The sequence below is a fragment of the Stegostoma tigrinum genome, chromosome 16, assembly GCF_030684315.1.
Source record: "Stegostoma tigrinum isolate sSteTig4 chromosome 16, sSteTig4.hap1, whole genome shotgun sequence".
Lineage (NCBI taxonomy): Eukaryota > Metazoa > Chordata > Chondrichthyes > Orectolobiformes > Stegostomatidae > Stegostoma > Stegostoma tigrinum.
In genome coordinates, this window is record NC_081369.1 from 60,017,052 (window position 1) to 60,043,911 (window position 26,860).

The 26,860-nt window shown below is 41.5% G+C and overlaps 1 protein-coding gene across 6 annotated transcripts in view; it reads right to left on the reverse strand.

Moving 5' to 3' along the window:
• Positions 1-26,860, reverse strand: part of LOC125460015 (cadherin-8) — a 266,186-nt gene that overhangs the window by 94,384 nt on the left and 144,942 nt on the right. For all 6 annotated transcript variants that reach the window (XM_048547044.2, XM_048547045.1, XM_048547047.1 and 3 more), the window contains one exon: positions 15,800-15,919. In XM_048547044.2, the coding sequence (XP_048403001.1) occupies positions 15,800-15,919 (120 nt within the window). The remainder of the gene's footprint in view (positions 1-15,799; positions 15,920-26,860) is intronic.

Sequence of the window (26,860 nt, forward strand, 5' to 3'; positions counted from 1 at the left end):
TCCTATCTTAGGCGGCAAAAAGGATACAGGAAATTTTCAGCTTTCGTCAGTCAGTGAGGACAACGTTGTCATTGAGTTGTACAGCATGGAAACAAAGCCTTTGGTTCAACACGTCCATGCCAACCAGATATCATAAATTAATCTAGTCAATTGAGAAGGTTGGATTGAAGTTGTTGTCATCTTACCAGCAATCACTTGTAGAGCTTGGCATATAGAAAATAGCCAAAGAAAGAATTATTTACATTTATTGAAGATCTTCAGGAACATTAGAGAAAGAGGCCTGTATGACCAATGAAGTAGATTGTGTTCATTGTTGCTATGTTGGAAGTGTGACAGATAATACGCACACAAACAAGCCCCAAAAAATAGTAACATAATGAAAGACCAGTTTGTTTTTATAAGATACTTTTTGAAGGATAAATATTGGTTAGAAAAGTTGCTGATTGACTGGAAGTGTCTGGAATTTTTCCAGCACCAGCCAGCATCAGACAAAATTGGAGAAAAATAACATAAGAAGCATTAGCATGTAAATAAGATAACAAGGTGTAGAGCTGGATGAACACAGCAGCCCAAGCTGCATTAGACGAGCAGGAACGCTGACTTTTCAGGCCTAGACGTTTCTTCAGAAATGGGGGAGAGGAAGGGGGCTCCGGAATAAATAGGGGGTGAGGGGGAGGCGGATAGAAGATGGATAGAGGAGAAGATAGCTGGAGAGGAGACAGACAGGTCAAAGAGGCCGGGATGGAGCCAGTAAAGGTGAGTGTAGGTGGGGAGTTAGGGAGGGGATAGGTCAGTTCAGGGAGGACGGACAGGTAAAGGGGGCAGGATGAGGTTAGTGGGTAGCAAATGGGGGTGAGGTTTGAGGTGGGAGGAGAGGATAGGTGGGAGGAATGACAGGTTAGGGAGGCAGGGACAAGCTGAGCTGGTTTTGCTTGGCCTGCCGTGTTCATCCAGCTCTACACCTTGTTATCTCAGATTCTCCAGCATCTGCTGTTCGTACTATCTCTGAAGCATGTAAATAATGATGGTTCAGGAAGCAAAATAACCCACATCCGATTGCAACAATACATTCTTCTAAATTTGTCATTCCAACTGTTCTCTGTCTCAATATTCAAGAGACTCACAAATTAACACTGAGTTGACTTGACAGTGACTAGATTTAACAGAAGTGTATGAATTATAATGTCTTTGATGCTAACACTCAAGCAAGGTAACAATAATATTAGAAAATCCCTGATACTGACCTAAAAGTCAGAGTCAGCAGTAAGATTTGAGTGAGCTCAATTCTGCTCATCATTGTGCAACTGGGTGCAATGTCCCATAACTGCCCCCAACACCGCCTCACTGCCTCATTGCTTCACCTGACCTGAACATATCAATATTTGCAGGTCCACATCATTTCACAATTGGTACTATCTACTATGCATTGCTCAAAAAGTAGGTGGGGGGAGGGGGGGCGCGGGGACAAGGTCATTTGAATTTTCCAAAAGGAATTTGGATAGATACATAGAGAAAATTTGTAGACTGATTGTCAAAAGAGGATTCTGATAAATCAGCTGGTTCACCAACATCAACACGTTCTCCACAACTCCCCAAAGAGCACACACAGCTGGGCGAAATTGCCTTTTATTCTATTCTTACCATTTTTGGAAATGTTTCAGTCTGGTTTTTAGTTGTGACCTGGGGCATTATAACCAGGGCACATTCAAAGCAGCAACATTATCTGTTTGGCCAAGCACTGTCGTATAGTTTTATAAGAAACAGGAACAGGAGTAGACCCCTTCACCCCTTCAAGCTGCTGTTCCATTGCCACAACCACTTTTCTGCCTATTCCCCATAACCCCTGACTCTCCAACTGATATAAAAATCTTCTACGACCATAATCATAAATGCCATAGATGAAGAAATGAGTGCAACCATCGGGAACTATATTATACAAAATTCATTTCTCATTTATGGGATGTGAATATCACTGGCAAGGGTGATATTTGGTTCCAATTGCTAATTGACATGAATGTTGAAATAGCCAATTTTTGAGCTGCTGCCATCTGCCTAGTGCAGGCACACCCACAGCACTGGTAGGAAGGGATTTACAGGATTTTGACCCAGCAATAGTAAAGGAATGGAGTACAGTTTGAAGCCTAGTTGATGTGTGGTTTGGAAGAGAACTTGCAGGGGATGCTTTCCTTCATCCATAGCCTTCTAGGAGGTCATAGGTTTAGAAGGTGCTGACTTAGCCAATGATATCATGAGAACACAATAACACTTGTAGAGAGGGAAGCTTCAAAGAGCTTCCTATCAGTTAAGACAATGGAAGTAGAGGTCAAAGCCCTGACAAGGTCAAAAAGATAGGGTTTCCTTTGTACTTTCCAAAGGAAGTCAGAAGGAGTACCCAAATTCACAGAATAACCCATTTACATAGTTTGGTAAAGCCAATGATGATCATAGATATCTCATCAGTGTTATGTCTTCCTGTGCACTGATCTTAAGCAATAGAGTTTAAAATCAAAACAATATATTGGTAGCAAGTTGTAAAAAAAACACAAAATCATAGAAATCATGCAGTGTAGAAAGAGGCCATTTGGCTCATTGAGCATTCAACGACCCTCTGAAGATCATCCCATCTAAACACAGTCCTCTACCTTATCTCTGCAATCCACATTTGCCATGGCTAACACAGCTAGATGGATATCCCTGGACACTACAGGCAACTTAGCACGTCAATCCACCTACACCTGATAACTTTGGGCTGTGGGAGGAAACCAGAGCAACCAGTAGAAACCCATGCAGGTACGAGGAGAACATGTAAACTCTGCACTGACATTTGCCCAAGGCTGGAATCACGTCCAGGTCACTGGCACTCTAAGGCAACAGTATTAACCATTGACCCATCGTGCCACACTAAGTAAAGTCACCATAGTCCTCCTCTCTCATTGGAGACACAACTGGTGGTGAGTTTAACCTGAGTCACCACCCTGCAAGTAAGTGGAAAGGTTGAGAAGACAAAGTCTTTCTGGTAACTTCAGCCAGAATGGGAATTGAATGCATAAGCTAGCCATTCAGCTAACAAAGCAAATGGAGCCTGAAGCTCAAGGTCCAACTCTGGTTATCTCGGTCAGTTTCATAATTTGTTCAAATTGCCCGTTGCCAAATGCTTATGAAGAGTAAATTCCCTGAACTATTGAGTTATTCACAAGAGAGTCAAAGAATCCTCTGCCCAATCAAAAATTGCCTGAGTTTAATTTCCATTGCAGGTCTCATATGGCAATTTGTTGGATTGGAGTGAGAATGGGATGGAAGGAGGGGGCGAAATGGAAAGGTAGCTATAGATTCTAAGTATCTATGGCACGACTGAGTCAGACAGTGAGTTAGAGACAGAGCGGGACTTGCAGCAAAAGTTGTGAAAGTCTGTTTCCACATTGATATATGTGCATTAAAACAGCACCGCAAAATGATACATAACAGAATTAGAATTCTTGTTGTCCTAATAACCTGTAGATTATATTACATGTGAAATTACTTCAAATATTCTGCTTGACCTAAATAATGAAAGGGAGACTCTGGAATATGTTCGGTATTTGCTATACCTCAGCAACCATTTCTTTCAAAAGGCTGTCTTTGGTGATAATATCCAACACGAGATCAGCTGCAGCAGCTCTATAAACTACAGCACCAAGTATTTTACAAAAAAGGCTTGCACAAGTCAATAATAATCCTTGAGTATGGAACAGTTATTTCAACCATGCAAACAGATCGGGGTACTTCCACCAGCACTGCCTCCAATGGACTCTTAACAGGGGGGCCATCAAATAAACTCTTGCTCCAAAAGCATTCAGATAAAGCTCATGAAAAACTAATTATGACAGACTGGGCACTGAATCCACACGGCTTCTCCAGGTCCGTTTCCTCAACTCTCAGCTTCAGGAGAGAGCAAAGAATACATGACAAAGATACTCTAAAGCTCCAATTGAAGCACTGACATTTGTGACTGGGAGGAGCCAGCTACCAATTGTTTAAAATGGTTACAGCTTGCCCATTGAGTTGCACCACTCTGAGTCTAAAGGGGTGATCTTATCAAAGTCTTCAAGCTATTAACTGCAAAAGGCAGGGTAGGTGAAAATAAACAATTTCCACTGGTTGAGGATTCTACAACTAGGGGCTATAGTCTCAGTGTGGGTCAAACTAAAGCAAGTAGACTGCAAGAAGGTAGCTCAACACCAACTTCTCCAGGGCAACTAACGATGGGCAATAACTCCTGGCCCAGGCAGCGACACCACATTCCACAAGTGACATAAAAAAATGGATTAGGACCAGACCATTCTGGAGAAAGTTAGAAAGTGCTTTTACACACATAGGGTGGTAGATATTTGGAACTGTCTTCTGCAAACAATGCCCACGTTGGAGCAGGAATTAATTTTGAATTTTTCAGTTAAAATTTTATTCAGCAAAAGTATTAGGGGATATTGGCCAAATACAGTTATGTGGAGTTAGTCTGCATATCAGTCACGATCTCATTGAATGGCAGACCAGTCTCAAGGGGCTGAATGGCCTACTCCTGTGTTCCAAACTGTATTTAATCTTTGTAAGGCAGTGTCCCAAGACAGTTCAGAGGAGAATTTTAAAAACACTGATTCTGATTTTTGTTCCTGGGTTAAATGTATAGGGATGGGGTATATTGAGCTCCATAATCCCGACCTTTAAAAATGGCTGCTCATACCTTGCATTTAGACCTGTGAGGGTGGTCTGGGTGAGAAGTCCAGCCAGGTGACCTTGGAAGAGAGATTGAGTTTGAATGTCTGTTTGGGAACTCTGGCACAGTGCTTGAAGCTTTAGCATGAAACATACAACATCCCTCCTGCTCTCACCCATGATAGATAATCCTCTGTGACTGCGTTTGTAGTGCCTCAGATTCCCTGTGCCAACAAAAGCTAATATGCTCAACTATTCTGTCCTTTTATATCTTCAGACCAACAATCATCCTGAAGGCCCTTTTGAGCTCCAATGCCAACTCACTCACATGACCCTAACCTCTGCCCTGCCCTCCTCATGTCCACTCACCCAATACACACCATGGGAATAAGTCAGGGGCATAGTAACAGAAAATAAAAGCCATTCATCTATTGACGATGTTGCTATTGAAAAACAACTGTTATTAGTACATGAGCATCAACACACTGAAATTCTTGCAACTAATCCCTTGTGTAAATAAACATTTCAGAGTTATCCATCAAAATCATCACTTGACAGGCACCCCATTGTGAAAATGACAGCTTGGGGAATCAATCATGAAGCAGAAATCCTGAAATGGCATATGTCAACAGGGCCACAAATATCCAGCACATTTTTTTTTTAGAAATCCACATTATTTTTGAGATAACTCTGAGAGTTTTGATGGTTGCTTGACAGTTTTAGCTATTCCAGTCATTATCCCAATCATCAGCAAATCTGATGGAAAGGGTCTTTACTAATACTGTTGAACAGTACCCACTGAGCAAAGACCTGCTCACTGACACTCAGCTGGTTTTGTCCATGTGTAGTCAGCCCCTGAGCTCACAATAGCTTTGGTGTAAACATGGGCAAAACAGTTGAACTCCAGATGAGGTGACAGTGACTGGCCTGGATACCAGGGTGGCATTTGACCCAACATGGCATCACACTAAAGAAGGGTCACAGGACCTGAAACGTTAGCTCTGTTTTTTCCTCCACAGATGCTGCCAGACCTGCTGAGCTTTTCCAGCAACTTTGTTTTTGTTCACCCTGGCAAAACTGGCCTCAGTTTCAGGTGGGGGCTTGGGGAACTCTTTGCTTGTTGCAGTCATACCTAGCATAAAGGAAGATGCCTGTGGTTTTTGGAGATTAATTATCTCAGTCCTAAGGCATTACTGCAGGAATTCCTTAGCATAGTGTCCTTGACACAACAATCATCAGCTAAAAATCAATGAGATTCTTTCCAAAATAAGGTCAGAAGTTTTCTGATGTTTGCAAGGTGTTCAGCACTATTCATGGTTCCCTAAGAACACTATGAGTGTTCTTACACCCCAAGGACTTCACACTTTCAATAATGTATTTCACTACCCTCTTCTGAAAGACAATTGGAATGGATGATAAATTCTGGCCTAGCCAGCAATGCCCACATGCCATTCATGAATTTTAAATGATGAGTTTGTGCACACTTTTATGTACAAGCATTGTTGCTTTTCACTATCCCAAAGAGTGCCTTACCTCTCACAAAGTTGGCCAAGGACCAGATCTGAAGGGCTACCTAACCTCTCCAAAGGGATACCATGGTGGTCCAAAACAAATGCCCTGAGAACAGACCTTTTTATATCTGGTCTAATCTCCACACTTTGGGTTCCAGACACCAGGAATTCTGCAAACCATTTTCAGTGGAAGCAGTTTGTCATTTAAATGATCAGCCATCTTTGGTAACCACATTTGTATGAATGACAGGCCTCTACCTTCCATCAATCTTGCCCCATTGAAATAATCTGGTTTCAGTTCAGGTCTTGGGATTCCCAACATCTTTCTGAATTTTCCCCACAAAAGAAACACTGACCATAGTGGTGAAAGTCTGGACCTCAACTTTTCCCATAGGGAAAACATCTTCTCAGCGACCCTCAGAATTCAATATATTTCCATAAGCTAACATCTCATCCTATGAACTCCAATAGATGCATGCCCAGTCTATCCAACTATTTTTTATTGGATAACTCTCCCATTCCAGATTCTCTTATAATAAACAACAAACCTCTAGTGTACTTAGCACTATAGAAACTATCACCCATGTATCTAACAGCTTGCACACATCGCTAGCTGTTAAGCCATGCCAGCATCACCTGTTTAGATGTTAGTCCTTTGAATGATACGTTTCTCTCACTCTCTTATGGGACAAGGAGTGTGTAATTCAAAGCATCAGGAGCAAACTGGGGGGTAACAGACAAGTCTTCATACCTGAATCACTATGGAGGAGTTATATACACATTTACAGAAAAGCAGGACTATTTGGTCCATCGTTTCTGAGCTGGTCAATGAAGTCCCAACTACATGAATCCCATTTTCTGCAAATAGCCCATACTAATGGAGGCGAGTGCCACACAAGTGAATATTTGAGTAAGAGGTAAAGTCACCATAGTCCTGCTCTCCCATTACAGAGAGACAGTCATTTAATCTGTGCCTCAGGTAAAGGGGCAAATGTTAATAAGGTGAGTGCTGCACACAGTAACCTCATCCAGTGCAGGAATTGGATGCATGCTGCTAATACCATTCTGTACCACAAAGAAGCTGTTCAGTCATCTGATTTAACTAACTACCACCCCACTCTTCAAATATCTCAAGAGACTGTTTAAACTCAACCACTTTTCAAGCATAATTTCCAATTTGCAAGAGACAGATAGGGGTTAAATGTGCAGCCTACTCTTTTGGCCATTTCCTTTCAAATGCCTGAAAAGTGCAGCCTGGCCAGGGAGTAAGAGCATAAGAACATAACAACTAGGAGCAGGAGTAGGCCATCCGGTCACTCGAGCCTGCCCTGCCATTTATTAAGATCATGGCTGATCTTTGAGATTCAGCTCCACTTACCCACCCACTCACCATAACCCTTAATTCCTTTACTGTTCAAAAATTTATCTAGCCTTGCCTTAAAAACATTCAGCGAGGTAGCTTCAACTCCTTCAGTGGACAGGGAATTCCATAGATTCACAACCCTTTGGGTGAAGAAGTTCCTCCTGACCTCAGTTCTATATCTGCTTCCCTTTATTTTGAGGCGATGCCCTCTAGTCCTAGTTTCGCCTGCTGGCAGAAACAACCTCCCTGCCTCCACCTTATCTATTCCCTTCATAATCTTATATATTTCTAAAAGGTCTCCCTTCATTCTTCTGAATTCCAATGAGTATAATCCCAGTGGACTCAGTCTCTCCTCATAATCCAACCCTCTCAACTGTGGAATCAACCATGTGAATCTCCTCTGCACCCCCTCCAGTGCTAGTATATCTCTTCTCAAGTAAGGAGACCAAAGCTGCACACAGTACTCCAGGTATGGCCTCACCAGGACCCTATACAGCTGCAGCATAGCCTCCCTGTTTTTAAACTCCATCCCTCGAGCAATGGCGGACGAAATTCCATTTGCCTTTTTAATTACCTGCTGCACCTGCAATCCCACCTTCAGCGATTCATGTACAAGGACACCCAAGTCCCTTTGCACAGCAGCGTGCTGCAATTTTTTTACCATTTAAAACATAGTCCATTTTGCTGTTATTCCTACCAAAATGGATGACCTCGCACTTACCAGCATTATTCTATCTGCCAGACCTTTGCTCTCACTTAGACTATCTGTACCCCTCTGCAGACTTTCAGTGTCTTCTGCGTACTTTGCTTTCCCACTCACTTTAGCGTCATCTGCAAATTTTGACACACCACACTTTATTCCCAACTCCAAATCATCTATGTAAATTGTAAACAATTGCGGGCCCAACACTGATCCCTGAGGCACACCACTAGTCCCCGACCGCCAACCAGAAAAACATCCATTTACCCCTACTCTTTGCTTTCTACTGGTCAACCAATCTTCTATCCATGCCAATACATTACCTGTAATACAATGCAACTTAATCTTATGTGGCAGCCTTTGGTGTGACAACTTGTCAAATGCCTTCTGGAAATCCAGATACACCACATCCACAGGTTCCCCATTGTCCACCAGGCAAGTAATGTCCTCAAAGAATTCCACCAAATTAGTTAAACATGACCTACCCTTCATGAACCCATGCTGGGTGTTCTCAATGGGATAATTTATATCCAGATGTCTTGCTATTTCTTCTTTAATGATAGATTCAAGCATTTTCCCCACTACCAAAGTTAAGCTCACCAGTCTATAGTTACCTGCTTTTTGTCTATTTCCATTTTTAAACAGTGGCGTCACATTGGCTGTTTTCCAAGTAGAGGGACATCACAGAGACAGTGATGACAATGATGATAAAGACATATCAATGCAGAATTGAGCAAAAATCTCCAATATTTAAAACATATGGACAAAACTTTTGGATTTTGGACAGAGTCCTGTACTTTCAAAACTTTAACAACCAAAAATGAAAGGTGACATGAGTCTGTGAGAAATACACAACCAGCAGGGCCTTTGACGTCGACTAGAAGCGTCTCCAGGGCTATGTTTGCTGTTCTCATTTCCAGTGCCATATTCAATTAATTCATTGTCCATTTGGCTTTATCACTCTTTCCCTTTCCAATGGCTGATAGAATCTAATGGCTTACAAAGGCATTTAAGCATCTATATCATTGCTGTGGCACTGAAGTGACTGGTAGGCTGAAGCAGGTAAGCATAGCGGGGCTTTTTTTGCAGCTAGGTTTTTAACAGGAATTGACAACGGTCTGATTAGACTTTTAGTTTCAACGAGCTGAATGGTCAGTTATTGATGTGACATTATATGATGCTTTGGTCTTCCAGCGTGGACTCCCGGCCTCAGGGCATAGGCCCGGTGTACACTCCCAGACTTAGGGCAAAGGCCTGGCTTCGGCTCCTGGCTGCAGGGAGAAGGCCTGGTGTGGGAGCCTGGCCTCTTGATGAAGGCCCGGCGCTGACTTCCGGCCTTGGGGCGATGGTCCGACGCAGGCTCCCGGCTTCGGGGCGAAGGCCTGGCTCGGGCTCTCAGCCTTGGGAAGCAGGCCCGACGTGGACTCCCAGCGTCGGGGCAGAGGCCCGGCGTGGACTCCTGGCCTCAGGGCGAAGGCCCAGCATGGACCCGTCTGCTCCGTTGACTTTTATTTGTGTTCCTCTCTATCTCTGCGTTACCTGGACTGTAATGATGAGCTTTTAAGTTTATTTATTCATTTTTCTAATTTATACCTGGGATTTTGTACTTGGGTTACCTTTATAGCTGAGATGGGGAGGGCCATGGCGACTTTGTACACCTTTCACCGTACTACCATATCCCAGTGGAATGCATGTACTTCTAATTAATTGGTCAAATGATCTTCAAAGTCTACAATCTATCTGATTGGGATTTGAACACAAATGCCGAGAACATTACCTGGATCTCTGGATTAATGTTAAAGTTGCCGTAGTCCCACCATACCAGACAGCCACTCTCCCATTAGAAAGAGATGGCTTGTGGTGACTTTAATTTGAGGGTTGTTTCACCTCAAGTGTGGGGAGAGGATGAGGAGGAGAGTCCTTCGTAGCCTTGGTTAGTGTGGAATTGAACCTATGCTGTTGGCACAACTCTGCATTAAAAACCAACTGAGCAAACTGACCCTCCATTACTGAGCCACTGGCACAGCAACAAAAACACTGTATCATTGTCTCCACTCTGTACTTACGCTCTATAGTCGAACAAAAATACCGTATTTTATTTTGTTACCATGGTTACTAAACATTAACAACGAGTGAATTTCAACACAGTGCGATTTGTACAGTAACATAATGACCTATGAACTGTTCCTACACCTCCTTATCATTTTTTTCCTTTTGCCTAATGTTTGTAAAAACCAACCTGTAGCCTCGCGAAAGAAAAGCAAAATTATAAATATCTAACTTGCAGATGAAATCATCAGCAAAACAGCCGTGAACTTAAACCTTCCGATTATCAACTGAATGATTTGCTATCAATCTGCTTCAACATTCAAAGGGTAAACTTTGCTCACCAACAATTTATACAGTGACATGAGCATGATGGGTCAAATGTGACCATATAAGACTTTGAGGCAGAGTCATAGAGTCATACAGCCATGGAATCATAGAATCATACAACTTCGAAACAGGCCCTTTGGCCCAACTCATCCACACCAACGAGACATTCCAATCTGACCTAATCCCATTTCCCAGTATTTCAGCCATAACCCACTATACCCTTCCTATTCAGACACCCATCCAGGTGCCTTTTAAATCTTGTCATTGTACCAGCTTCTGCCACTTTCTCTGGCAGCTCATTCCATACATGTGCCACCCTCTGCGTGAAAAAGTTATCCCTCAGGCCCCTTTTAAGTCTTTCCCATCTCAACTTAAACCTACGACGTCTAGATTTAGATTCCCTCACCCTGAGATAAACACCTTGGCTATTTCACACTACCCATGCACCGCATGATTTTATAAATCTGAGGTCACCCCTCAGCCTCCAATGTTCCAGGTCAAAAAAATAGCCCCAGCCTATTCAGCCTCTCTCTAGAACTCAAACCCTGCAGTCCCTGTAACATCCTTGTAAATCTTTTCCGAACCCTTTCAAGTTTCATAATATCCTTCCCATGGAAGGGAGACCAGAATTCAAATCAGTATTTAAAAAGTAGCCTCACCAATGTCCTGTACAGCTGCAACATGACATCCCAACTTCTCTACTTAGTGTCTTGACCAATGAAGGCAACTGTGTCAAATGCCTTCTTCACACCAGGAGCCAAAATATTGACTAATTCCTCTGCCGATACAGGGTAAATTTTAGCCTTGCCCCTTTCCAACGAAGGCAAGCAATGCTCATTTGCAAATTCCTGCCTGTAGGTGCTGATAGTGTTCTAGAGCTTAGGCAAAGCAGCCCTACATTATGTCACTCGATTAGACATTCTTCAAGTTGGGACCTTTCCAATCAATATTGGCATGCTGCTCAAATAATGAACTGAATGCCAACTAAACCAGACCTCAGCTTCACACACACTCCTCGCAAAATTCACTGGATATCTTAATTACTAACCATTAACAGTCATATCATAATTTGAAGCTATTATTTGTCAGCCATTGTCTAATTACTCAATTCTGCCAGTGCGGAGGATGCGTTAGAAAGAAAAATCTCAGTTCTAGACTTAAACAGACGAAGAAGGCAATTATTATTAGTTGCTTAGGCCCTAATCTCTGGAATTTCCTTCCTGAACCTCACTGTACCTCTCCTTGCTCCTTTACGATCATAAAACGTATGTTTTTGACAAGCTTTTTTCATTATTTATCTCAATATCCCCTTTATTTGACTTGATGTCAAATGTGAGTATATGCACAAGAGGCTGGCACATTGGCTCAGTGCTTAGCATGCTGCCTCACAGTGCCTGGTCTCCGGGTTTCATTCCACCCTCAGGCAACTGTCTGTGTGAAGTTTGCTCATTCTCCCTGGATTTCCGACAGGTGCACTGCTTTCCTCCCACAGTTCAAGGATGTGCTGCTTAGCTGGATCGGCCACGCTAAATTTCCCATAGCGTACAGGGATTTGCACACAAGGTGGATTACCTATGGGAAAAATGCAGGGTTACAGGGATAGGGATTTGCAGACTTGGTGGATTAGCCATGGGAAAAATGCAGGTTGACAGGAATAAGGATATGCAGGCTCGGTGGATTACCTATGGGAAAAATGCAGGGTGACAGGGATAGGGATTTGCAGGCTCGGTGGATTAGACATGGCATTACAGGGATAGGTTGGGGCTGGGTAGAATGCTCTTCGGAGGGTCGGAGTGGGCTCTGGCAGAATGGCCAGCTTCCACACTGTGGGGATTTTGGATGATTCAATATATTTAAATTACATCAATATACCTTGATGTATGTGATGTAAAATATATACAGCATATACATATAAATACCCATAGTTAACGTTGGTGAACTTAGTTTCTAGTAACTTTATTTTATTTCACTCATGGACATGGGCATCACTGGCTGGCCAGCATTTATTGCCCATCCCGAGCTGCTTTTGAACTGAATAGCTTGTTAGGCCATTTCAGAGGGCAGTTAAGAGTCAAGCACATCACTGTGGGTCTGGATTGCCCTTGAGACCTGACCAGGTGAGGATAGCAGGTTTCCTTTACTGAAGGATTGTAAAAGAATCCTTTTTTTTCCTGACAATGGACAATGGTTTCATGGTCTTCAGTAGAATTTTAATTCCAGACTTTAAAATGCTGCATTCAAATTCCACCGTCTGCCCTTATAGGTTTCAAACCCAGGTCTCCAGAACATTGGCTGAGTTTCCTGAATTAATAGTCTCACAATCACACCATTAGCCTGTCACCTCCCTTTATCAAAGCAAAATACTGTGAACACTAGAAATCTGAAATAAAACGCAGAGGATGCTGGGAGAAAATCAGCAGATCTGGCAGCATCCATCCAGATGTTAACAGTTTGAGTTAACATTTTGAGTCTGATATGACTATTCATCAGAACTGAAAGGGGTTAAATTGGGGTGTATGTGCCACCATTTTCCAAACTGTTCTGCTTTGGAAGAAAAGGCATACCAAGCTCGAAACATTATCTCTTATTCCTCTCTCTCGAGGGATGCTGCCAGGCCTGTTGGGTTTCTCCAGGCTTGGAGTAATGACATATGTATAATTCTTGCGTGAATAACGAATGTTTTTAATTAATCATAACTGCATACAGAGGTGGGGTAAGAAGGGACAATGTTCAGGCCATGCTGAGATTTGATACAGCTCTGATCTCTGCATGTGCTCAGTAGCTATACCTGGAGGAAAGCCACAATTTCCTTTGCTCTGCATGTCTTGTCTCCCTTACTTAGGCATGCTCTGTAAGTCTATCAGAGGGCTCTGCTGGTTTTACTCTGACAAGCTGAGGACTGAGAAAAAGATAAACATTTTACAAGACACTTAACCATTTTATTGAGAATTTTGTTTCTCTATCTGACTTGTGCAAACAATGATCGGATTAGCAACGCTGTTTAAATTTGCCTGGTGGCAAGTTTTGTGTTGTGAGGTAGTCCACAAACTCGTTTTGACAAGTATGCAGCATAGCCTTACATACTGCCCTCCCAGCTCCAACAAATGGTATGTCCAGCTATCCCAACACAGGAGCTGATTGGCCATCTGCAGCCAAGCAGAATAGATTGTGTGATTTAATTTGAAGCTATTAATCATCAGCCATTGTCTAATTGCTCAATTCTGCCAGTGCAGAGGACATACCACACAAAACAGAATCTCAGTTTTAGACTCAAGCAGGCGAAGAAGGGAATTATGGTGCGCTTTTAAATCCTATCAGCTCTTCATAGAAATAAAATACTTGCCTCAATCTTACCAGCAACATATATCTCCTTATGTGACAGAGAAGAAAAAGAGGAGGAGAAAATGAGTCAATAAATTGGAATGAATGGTTTGCTTCATTTCTGTAATAATCTCTTCCGACCAGCTGCCAGAACTGCTGCTCTTTAACTATATCGTGAAAAATTACCCAATGGAAGGAAAATGAATAATGCTTCATGAAACATATGCACAGAACATTGGCTGACGTGGACTATTTGTTCTGTGCCTGTGCCTCTATATAATATCACCTTCCCTAAATAAACCAAACGCATTGTGTGACCCATAGTCACTAAACAAAAAAAAATTAGAAGTGCCCTCCTTTTTAGATAAGGAAATGAATGTTTTGAAAACAGCAGTACATGAATCACAATGTTATTTTTAATATCTAGTCCCTGAAGAGAATCCAATGGCAGAAGGGCTTAATTAAAGTAATTTGCATCATGGAAGCAATTTTAATGTAACATTTCAGTTCAGGATTAATGGATTCCCGACAATAAGGAAACAGGGCCTTCAACCCAATGAGTCCACACTGAATCTTAGAGCATCCCTTCCAGACCCATCCCCCTTTCACCCACCTAAGCTGCACATCACAGAACACTATGGGCAATTTACCATGACCAAACCACCTAGCCTGCACATCTTTGGACTGCAGGAGGAAACCGGAGCACCCAGAGGAAAACCAAACAGACAAAGGGAGAATGTGCAAACTCCACACAGACAGTGGTCTGAGGGTGGAATCGAACCGGGGTCCCTGGCACTGTGAGCCAGCAGTGCTAACCTTAAAACTGATATGACTATGCCTCAGAATGTTCATATTGTACTTAAATTGTTAACTTTCTTCACAGACCATATCAGATGTGCTGAGCTTCTCCAGAATTTTTTATTTTTCTTTTAGATTTAAAGCATCCACAGTACTTTGCTTTCTCATATTGAATTTAAATGAATTTGCAAGTTTTATCCATAAGCATTAAGGAATGACATTAGGTCACAGTTCCCTCATTTTGGAAAAACACTGTCAATTAGCAGCCAATCACACTGAGTAGAGTTACTATAATATTAATCTAAGAGTCATAGAGTTGTACAGAATGGAAACAGACCCTTCAGTCCAACGTGTACATGCTGACCAGATATTCTAAATTAAACTAATCCTATTTGCCAATATTTGGCCCATATCCCTGTAAACCCTTCTGAATCATATACTCATCCAGATGCCCTTTAAATGTTGTAATTGTGCCAGCCTCCACCACTTCCTCTGGCAGCTCATTCCACACACGCACCACACTCTGTGTGAAAACATTGCCCCTTTTGTCCTCTTCAAATCTTTCTCATTTCACCTTAAACCTATGCCCTCTAGTTTTGGACTCCCCTGCTCTGGGGAAAGGCCCTGACTATTCACCCTATCCATGCCCCTCATAATTTTATAAACTTCTATAAAGTCTCCAGTCCTCAGTCTCAACTGCTCCAGGAAAAATAGCCCTGACCTATTCAGCCTTTCCCTATAGCTCAAACCCACCAGCCCTGGAAATATCCTTGACTGTCTTTTCTGAACCCTTTCAAGTTTCACAACATCTTTCCTATAGCAGGGAGACCAGAATTGAACGCTGTGTTCCAAAAGTGTAGGTTGCTTATGTTGTTTTACAACCAAGTACAAAACCTCTCACTGCCACATTGGGCTAAAATCTACTGTAGGAAAAACACACCACATCATAAAACAGTGTCCAGCCAACTCAACCCAAGTGAATCTAGTCATGCAAGAGTCTCAAAAAAACCCGAATTGGAACAGTTAGCAATGATCACCTACCAGTGTGTGGCTCGATAGAAAAATATGGCTGCCCTTCCAGGATGCTGTACACTAATTTTGCGCTGTTCCCATAAACTGGATCATCAGCATCCGTCGCAGTTATCCCCATGACTGACGTGCCTATTGAAACAGCAAAACAGACAATTTTCAGGAACAAGAAAAAGTTTTAATAATCAGCAATCCTGCCTTTGATGAACTTACTGAGCCTTTCCATCTTCTCACCAAAAAATTAGTAGTTTAGTGGACAGCAAAAAAAGGCTACCTCAGACAATAACAGGATCTTGATCAGCTGGGACACAGGACCGAGGAGTGGCAGATGGAGTTTAAGATAGGTAAATGCAAGACATTGCATTTTGGCAAGACAAACTAGGGCAGGACGTACACAGTCAATAATAGGCCCCTGGGGGAATATTGTCAGAGAGACCGAGGGGCTCAGGTACATAGTTCCTTGAAAGTAACTTCACAGGTATACAGGCTGATAAAGAAGACATTTGGGATGCTTGCTGTCATTGCTCAGACCATTGAATACAGGATTTGGACAGCATGTCGCGGCTGTACAGGACATTAGTGAGGCCTCTTATAGAGTACTGTGTACAGTCTGATTCCCCTGCTATAGGAAGGACATTATTAAATTGGAAAGAGTGCAGAAAGGATATACAAAGATGTTTCTGGGACTTATAAGTTATAAGGAGAGACTGAATAGCTGGGACTTCATTCCCTGGAGCATAGATGTTGAGGGGTGACCTTATAGACTTTTATAAAATCAGGAGCAGCATAGGCAAGGTAAATAGCAAAAAGTCTCTTCCCTAAGCTAGGGCCGTTCAAAACTAGCAGGCATAGATTTAAAAAGAAAAGGGAGTGATTTAAAAGGAATCTAAGGGACAATTTTCACACAGAGAGTAGTGCATATATGGAATGAACTGCCAAAGGTGGTGGCAGATGTAGGTACAGTTAGAATATTTATACAACATTTGGACAGGTATATAAATAGGAAAGGTTCAGATGGATAGCGCAGACAAATGGGGCTTGTTTAGTTGGGAAATATGGTCAGCATGGGTGAATTAGACTGAAGGGTCTGTTTCCATGTTGTATCACTCTATATTCCCTTTATCCATCAAATGGATTTGTCTTTGTAAGGACATGCGATTATCGCTTGAACTGAGAAAACAGAAAATGTGGGAATCAGAGAGAAACTCATACATGGTCATTGAGGATCTTGAAAACAGGACAGGGGATGATGTTTGTGAAGTGGGATGAATCAAGAGGAAAATCATGTCAAACAACAATGGAGAGGTGAGCTTGTTGAAGTTTGGGCTACTGACACTTGAAAAGAAGCAAATTTTTTTTCTTGAAAGCATTAGATTCTGTCAGAACAGCTGAGTGTTTCCAGAATTTTCTGTTTTCATTTCAGTTTTCCAACACCTGTCATACTGTGCTTTTCTAATTATCTCTTTAAACTATTTCTCCAAATTAATGGGCTTCTGGGGAATTTATTCCACACTTTGGTTACATATTGGATTAAAAAGTTTTGCTTGGCTTCATTTCTTACTCCTGCTTTGCTCATTTTTAGAAGCGGGAACAAAAGTCAATTAAAGTGCTAACAAAGCACTGGGATTTATTTCCAGTGGTGTAGAACTTAAACTCATATTGTGCTCTGCATTTACAATTTTTGCACAGTCTTGTTTCCAAACCTAATAAAGGGCATCAAAGCATTGGAGGAAGTGCAAAACATAATTGCGAGGATGAAACTAAAATGAAGGATCAAAGCTATTGGGAGAGATTGAACATGTTGAGGCCATTTTTCTATATTCCTGATAACAGCTTGGATGTTATTTATGCTCATATATGGAAAGTCTTGGTTTCTACTGGTGTGCAAGATGACTACTTGTGCAGAAAGTGCTCCCAACTATACAATCTTGTGCTCCATTCCCCTCAAGACCCATCTCCAAATCTTTTATATGAATCAGAAAAAAACATGGTCCCCACACCGCTCCCTGAGGAACACAATTTTCAACTCGTCTCCAGTCTGAGTAACTCACTCTGTTTCCCATCTTTTAGCCAACTTCTACCTGTGTGCCCACTCCACTGACTTATCTATGTTCTTCTGCAGTTCTCCACAGTTCATATCATAAAATCATACAATTTTACTGTACAGAAGTCTCATTGTGTCTGTACTGGCACTTAAAAGAGCTATCCAACCAGTCCCAGTCTCCAGCCTTATCTCCGATAAATTCATCACTTTCAAATATCCAGAGCTTGAGCAGTTGTCACAGACAAAGTGGCACATCCACAAGGCTGAAAGTTACATGGACAGCACATTTAGAGAGATGGTCACAATGCTGCTGAAGGGGCTGGAGGGAAGAAAGCAAATAAAGGAAGGCCAAGAAGTCCAAGAAGAACCAAGTAGTCAAAGAGAATCAGACAAGTACAGCAAGAGTCCCCGGGTGTCTGGCTCAAGAATGCATTTTGGAAACTGACAACGGCACTGGATCCCCAAGAGCGCACAATCAGAGGCAAGCTTTCTCCCGTAAAGGGTGTTGGAAGTCTGGAACTCACGACCTAGAAGGGTGGGAGAGGCTGACACCCTCATAACTTTAAAGGATTATTTAGATGTATTCTTGCAACGTCAAGGCAAATGGGTTAAATGCTGGACAATGGGATTAGGATAGATGGCTGTTTTTGACCAGTGCAGACCTGTTCGACCAAGAGGCCTCCTGTGCTGTAGATCCCTGTAACTCTAAGACTTAAAAGAGACCTGATTGTGTTATTTAAGTTTATGAATGGTTTGAGAAGGGTAGATGTGCGATGTTTGTACTCCTGGGAGAATCCAAAACCAGAGGCCATAAATACAAAAAAGTGTCCACAGGGAAATGAGGGACAGCAGTCAGAATGTGGAACCCACTACCACATGATTATTTAAGGCTAAAAATACCTGGATGTTTTCAAAAGGAAACAAGATGAATTCAAGAAAGGGAAAGGCTTGCAGAAAGTCCGAGTTGACAGATTGCATACACGGTAACTTGTATTGAAGCATAACAAACAGCCTGTTTCTGCAGTTTCTAAGGACTTCTGTGTAATTCTCCTGCTTTTGGAACACTTTTAACAGCTTTGTCTGGAATATTACCTTTAAGCCCTATTGCACTGAAAACTATAATTCAACTACCCTCAAAAGTCCTTTGTTTTCAGAAGGGAATTTTGGACCCAAATATGAAATATTTCAGTTGTGCTAATTTTTACCAGCACCTCAGCCTATTGCTGTTCTACCTTTAAACTTCCAGCAATCAGCTTTATGTTCATCATTTGCCTCAAAACTAACAGAATAAACAACTCCTTTCTGTCACAGTTGAGCTGGAATTTATGACAGAAATAATAGCGAGGATAACAGTGCTTATTATTACTGCTGTGCAAATTGAACAACTAGAAGTGAACACAACGTGCAGTTCAATATAAATGATTGGTGTGTGCTATCCAAACTGTGTTTTTCTGCCATAGTCTGTGTTACAGGCAGTATCCTACCTTTGGGATCCTCATTCTGAGGCACATAGAGTTGATGTCCCTCCACTTCTTTGCCACCTTTAGAATTGTGCCCATTATTGTGCATTGTCTGCCCATTCTTCCGACCAAAGTGCATCATGTCTCACTTCTTTACATTGAATCTGCCATCTGTGTGCCCAGTCCACTGATTTATGTATGTGCTTTTGAAGTTCTATACAGATTTTATCATAAAATCATGGAAATTTACACTACAAAATGAGGCCATGTGATCTGTCGTGGCTGTACTGGCCTTCAAAACAGATTAGATTAGGTTCCCTACAGTGTGGAAACAGGCCCTTCGGCCCAACAAGTCCACGCTGCCCTTTGAAGCATCCCACCCAGACCCATCCCCCAATAACCCACACACACCTGAACACTATGGGCAATTTGGCATGGCCAATCCATCTAGCCTGCACATCTTTGGACTGTGGGAGGAAACCGGAGCACCCGGAGGATGTGCAAACTCCACACAGACAGTCACCTGAGGGTGGAATCGAACCCAGGTCCCTGGTGCTGTGAGGCTGCAGTGCAAACCACTGAGCCAACAGCCATCTAAATATTCCCATTTTCTAGCCCAATCTTCATAGCTCCATAAATTCATTACTTTCAAATGTCTAGCTCTTTTGAAGCCCCCTGTGGAACTTGCCTCTACTACTCTTGCAGGAATCATACTCTAAATCCTAACAACTCTCTGAGTAAAGAATCTTCTCTTCATCTCACCCCAGCTCTCTTTCTGACAATTAGACATTACAACCCCTCAATACTGATCATGGAAACAGAATATCCTTCTTTACCCTGCCAAAACTGCTGATCATTTTAAAAATCTCAAAAAGGTCATGTCTTATCTTCTCTACTCCAAGGACAATAAGCCCAAGTTCTCAATCCTGGCATCATTTGTGTAAATCTGCGTTTCATTCTCTTTAGGGATTTAACACCCTTCCTTCAGTAAAGTGCCAAGAACTGAACACAATGCTCCAAATGATATCTGTCCAATGATTTATAGAGGTATAACATCACTTCCTTACCTTTAAACTCTATTCCCATAATTATAATCCCAAGGATCCTGTAAGCCTTCTTAACGACTGTTGCAATTTGCCTGGCCACCTTCAGAGAATCACCCACATCAACCCTGAGGTCGTTCTGCTCCTGTACTCTCCTGAAAGTTGTACCAGTGAGCCTGCCTTGTCTCTATGTTTCTTCCACCAAAATGTATTACTTCACATTTCTCTATATCAAAATTCATCTGCCAGGAGTCTCCCCACTTGACCAACTCATCAATGTCCCTTTGAAGTTGCTTAGCATCATTCTCACAATTCACTGCTCTCTCTAGCTGAGTATCATCTGCAAATTTAGAGATTTTACTCTCAATACCCATTTGCAAATCATTTATATAAATCAGTAAAAACAAAGGTCCCAGTACTGATCGCTGGAGACCGCTACTTTCAATTCATCTCTAATCTGAAAAATTCCCTATTTCCTATCTTTTAGCCAACTTATTTGCTGTCAAGGACCCATCAATTCCAATCATTTCTATTTTCCTAAACAACTTGCCATATGGCACCATATCAATTGTTTTGTGCAAGTGCAGATATACAACATCTACAGCACTATCCTCGTCCACTGCCTGTGTCATCTCAAAGATTTCAGTTAAATTTGTCAGACATGATCCGTTCTTGACAAAGCCGTGCTGACTGTCTAATGTTAACTTATTTTTCTCCAAGCATATATTAACCTCCTCCCATATTATGGTCTGCATCAGTTTTCCCACTATCGGTGTCAAGCTGACAGATCTGCAGTTTCCGGGGTTATCTTTTGCTCTTTTCTTAATAGAGCCATTTGCAATCCTCCTGTTCCCTGGGCCTAATCCTTTGTTTCAGAGAAGCCTGGAAAATTTCTGTCAACAAAGATCTCCAATTTGCTCCCTTACCTCTCTCATCAATCTAGGATGCATCCCATCCAGGCCTGATCACTTCTCTACTGGAGTGCTGCCAGCCTTTTTAGCATCTTTTCTTTGTCTATCATACACTGTTTGATGCTCAATACCCACATTTTCAACTGGGTCGTTGTAACCATCTTAAAATTTGGTAAAGACAGAAGTAAAGTATTTATTTACCGACTACCCATATCTGTTGGTTCAGTGAGCAGTTTACCCTGCTTATTCCCTAGAGTGAGTCCCAGTATATCACTCACTAACCTTTTACTATCATGTTTATTTTAGTGTAGCCTGCCAACCTTTCCTCATGCTTCCCCTTTGCTTCCTTATTGCAGCTTTAGCCTCTCTCTGCCTTTAAGATAAACTTCCTGATTTCTACTGCAATTGTTATTAGGGTATGTATCACATACCTACCTCCTGTTTCATTCTTTATTTTCTCATCAATATCCTTCATCATCCAGGGTACTCAAGCTTCAGAAAACTAGTATTTATTTCTCAGAAGTATGTACCCAGCTTATACCCTTTTCATCTCCCTTTTAAACATCTCCCATTTTTCATTCACTGTTTTATCCCAGTGTAATGATCCCCTCACAATTTACAATGCTTCCAATTTTCAGATCAATTGCAAACATTGAAATTGTCACTGAACACCAGATCAATGTCGTGATATATATTAGTAAAAGGATGACTCCGAATACCAGTCCCCTGCTTAATACCATGACCTGACATTCTCTAACCCATAAAATATACACTACCCAGTTCTCAGTTTCCTATTACTCACCTATTCTTTTCATCAATGTTGCTATTCAAAAAGTTATAACTTTTCTTGTCACTGTATTGAACACTAAATTGACGTTTACATGCACCTCATTGACTGTTACCCTCATTAAGCTTTTCTGTTCTTCAGCAAACTCCAGCAGGTTGTTTAAACATGATTTCCCCTTCTGAGATCCATGCTGACTTTCCTTGAACAGCCCATTCTTTTCATTGTCCCTTGAAGTATTAGTATCCCAGTGTTTATTTGGGTAATTAAAGCCTCCCATTAAGAACTACTCAATAATGCTGACTCCTCCCTGTAACTTCATTGCAGATGAATCCTTTCCATCTCCTTCCCACTAGTCTGTAATCTATAGACAATATTCAGCAATGTCATTGTAAACTTTTTGTTCCTTAACTCTTGCCAAAATTCAGTCCTCGAACTCTGAGAAATTGTCTTTATCTAGCACTGCAATGTTCTCCTTAACTAATATAATCCCTGTTTATTAATTCCTTTTCTATCTCCTTTGACTACCTTGTACTCAGGAATATTTGATACCCAGCCCTTCCTTTCCTTCAGCTCGACTGTTGTTATCATCACAACATTATATTTCCAAATGACAATCTCTACCTGTAACTCCCCAATCTTATTCATCATACTGCATGCATTCATATTGTGAACAGTAATCCCAATTTAGGATTCAACACATCCTTATCCAGTCTGAGGCTTGTTGGCCACAATTCAGCAGGCTTGTAGTCAGCATGTGAACCTATCCAACATTTCCCAACTAATCTCCAAAGAAGAAACAGTATGTGTGAAAATACAAAATAAGCAAATTGTGGAGACACAATCTCATCTGAGAAAGGACTCTGTTTTCAATTTTTAACTCATCCCTAGGTCATCGGGTCATAGGGTTGTTCTGCATGAAAGCAGATCCTTCAGTCCAACTCATTCATGCTAACCAGATATCCTAGATTAATCTGGTCCCATTTGCCGGTTTTTGGCCCTTATCTCTCCAAACCCTTTCCACCCATCCAGGTACCTTTTAAATCCATCAGTCCCACTTCACTATTTTTCATAATACTGGTAGCCTGCAGATTGAGATTTTACACAAATGTAAAGGATTCTATCCAGCATGATCTGCCGGCAATTGGCAATATTTTTCCTAAATGAGTGGACCAAAGCTGAGTATGAAATTTGCAAGATAAAAATCACAAACCTATTTAAATCCAAAACGTGCTTTAAGTCAGATACTGAGCTGCCTGTTGTGGTATAAAGACATTCAAGTCAAATGCGATGATGTGACTGTTCACAAGACTCCAACTATAGGAAGAGAGAAGATACTAGTCTAGAATGAGCATATGAAGAGAGACATCTTATACACTACACTAGAGAGCTATGTCTGATAACCAACACACATTGTAAATGAAGGAGTGTCACAGTACATATGGATTGAATGAACCTTTTTGAATAATAAGAACCAAGCAGCCTCAGGAATGGTGAATGCCAAGAGACTTTCTCCAGTAAGATACTCCAGACTCATATCTCAAAAGCACAAGATAAAGCATGGTGGCAATGAGGGAGAGAAACATCCGGAGTCAGGATCTGAAATTTGAAAACAAAATCTCAAAGGGCACGCAGTAAAGGGAAGATGCTGGATGCAGGACAAGATCTCGGAAAATTAAGACAAAAGATGGAATAAGAGAAGATCCTGAAGGTAGGGAAAAGACATCCAAGAACTTTAATTACACCAGCAAACAGCAGGAAAACTCTAAATGGCAGGAGAATGAATCCTCAGAAGATGTTAGAACCAAGCCACCAATCGGTAATAATCTGGTGAGAGAAAACAGAAGATTGGAATACTTGATCAGAAAAGGGGGATGGGGAGAGGGCTCTGAAGAACCCTCTCCCCATTCCCCTTTTCTGATGAGGGATCTCGGCCCGAAACGTTAGCTTTTGTGCTCCTGAGATGCTGCTTGGCCAGCTGTGTTCATCCAGCTCCACACTTTGTTATCTCAGATTCTCCAGCATCTGCAGTTCCCATTATCTCTGATTGGAATACTTTGTTGTTAAGTACAAACCAAGCTCTTACCCAAGTTAGCCAGTGTGACAGCTGTTAGAGACTTTGATCAACCATGTAACAATGAGGCCTGAAGAATGTTCTGAAAGCATTTGATTCAGTGCTATAGAACAGCCTCAGGCCTGTACTTAAAGCAGCAATGTCAGCAAGTCAGCACTTTCTATATGTTGTAGGCCCAATGCTGAAATTCCAATAAGACAAAAAGCACAAGAATGATGCATTGACTAAAACATTTTACATGTACTTTAATCCCAAAAGAAATTTAGTGCTTAATAGATGGGACTTAATAATTGACTGCAGCATTTGGAAGAATCAACAGAAGACTTTTTAATGGATTTACACTTTCTAGCAAGATGTTGTAGACATGAAGCTTTGAATGATGGTTAATTTGAAAACACACAGCAGTTTTTTTTATTTATATACAGTACAGAAGAGGCATTTTGGCCCATCAAGTATGCACCCACACTACATTAGTCCCTCTTTCCAGCAATAGCCTAACAGCCTTGAATGTTACGAAGGTTTGTGCGAAGGATCAAAAGTTATCAGGCTTCCTTCAGTCCAAGTAGAATTTAATGCTGGAAGAGGCAGAAAACAGAGGTCAAAAGTGATCAGTACTGCAAGGAAACATCAGAATTATTCTAGCAAGGCCTGATGTGTGAGCCCCACGGTGGCATTGTGACCCTCCAGAAAGCCCAACAGAAGATCAAGAATCAATGTGATTGACCAGAGCAAGTTGTCGAACTTGAGCCTCTAAACAGAATCACAAGCACATGGAATGTCCAGCAGAGGGAGATGAATGTCATTAGTGCAGCCAGTTGAGACTGTAACTCAGAAGCAACTTCACCACCTCAAAACTCGAATAAAAAGGTCCAGCAAAAGGGAAATTTCCAGAGAAATAGAAATCTTGCAGCAAATAAAAAGTTTAAAGGTACAGAGAAAAGATGATATTCCTCAGGAGATCAAAGAGAGTCATTTCAAGATGAAGCTGATATAGCTTCTGTGGCTAATGGGATCAAGGGATAAGAATGGAAGGTGGGATTAGATTCTTGAGCTCAATGATCAGCCATGATCACACTGAGAGGTGCAGCAGGCTTGAGGGATCGAATGGCCTAGTCCTGCTCCCAAATTCTATGTTTCTATGTAAAACAGATTCTAGGCTATTAACTTAAAGGTACGAGTGCTTAATACTCAACACAGATGCTGCTGGTTCAAGAATACAGCCAGCTTACTATGTTGAAGTCTGTAACAGGCAGACCAGCAAAAATAAATATCCAAGGCCCACGAGACACTGATCTTCAGGTGTCTGGGCAAGCCACCAAAAAGCTTAGTCACAAAGGGCAAAGTATCAGTGAAACATTATATATACAGAAGAATCAGAATATCTCAATTGTGGAGCAGAGTTTCATTCATTTGCTCAGGTCTCTCAAATAAAGTGAATATAATATTTCAGAATGAAAACTCAAGAGCATTTCAGCAAGAATTTCCAAAGCTTTTCAAAGGTGTAGGTAAACTGAAGCAGGAGTATCACATTACCCTGCAAGGCAATGCTAATCCCAGCTGTTTGCATGCTCCCAGCAAAATTCTTCATCCCTTGATGAAAAGGGATGGCTCAGTTAGACACTGTCATAGTGCCAGCGATAGAAACAACACAATGGAGCTCACGATTTGTCAATATTTCCAAGACAAGTGGGGAATAGTCATTTAGCTGTACAGAACTTGAGTACTGCTGAAAGAAAAAAAAGACAGATTTGTCCAAACTTTTGCTTTTTCATTCTTCAAGTCATTCAGAAGGCTACCAATGTAAACAACCTTTGGTAGTATATGAGGGGAGGGTGCTTGCCATGGAGAATACATCAGTAAGATGATGACTGACACTTAACAGGCAGGGCTTTATTTAAACTTAAATCACGTTAACTCTGATTGTTCAAAACATCTTGCTGAGGAATGCACTAGAAAATGGATGTTGCCAAAATGTTGCCTTGTCAAAAGGCAATGTCTAGAATTCTGGAAGTAATGCTGGGAAAAATTTGCCATACGGATGACACAGCGGTACATGGTAAATGAAGAAGAGACATGAACAGGGATTGGGGCTATGTTAAGAACACTGCAGAAAGTAGGCCTCACAATAAATGAACAATGCCAAATGTCTAGAGCAATGATTACATTTCCAGAACACATTATCCAAGAACGAAGTAGCATGTTGCATTCAAGGAAAATTACAGGCATCAGTGAATTTCTGACATCAAAGTCTATAAATCTTGTAAGCACTTCCTAGGCATTGTGAATCAAATGGGAGTGGTTACCTCTAATTTAGCCAGTGTTTCCTTACTGATGAAGGAAGGCTTTTGAGACGAAGATTGGTAAAGGTACAAGCAAATGGAAATTTGTCCTTTATTTCAAATGCAAGCAAGTGTAAAAAAAAAGGAAGTCTTGTTAAAACTATGCAAACACGACTGTTCTGAAGAAGAATCAAATTAGACGTGAAAGGTTAGAGATAATGGGAACTGCAGATGCTGGAGAATCCATGATAACAAAGTGTGGAGCTGGATGAACACAGCAGGCCAAGTAACATCTTACGAGCACAAAAGCTGACATTTCAGGCCTAGGCCCTTCATCAGAAAAGGGTCATCAGAAAAGACTTGAAAGGTTAACTCTGTTTCTTTCTCCATAGCTTCTGCCAGGCCTGCTGAGTTTCTCCAGCAATCTCTGTATTTGTTACCAGACACTAATTACACCACATACTTGAAGCAGAATTCT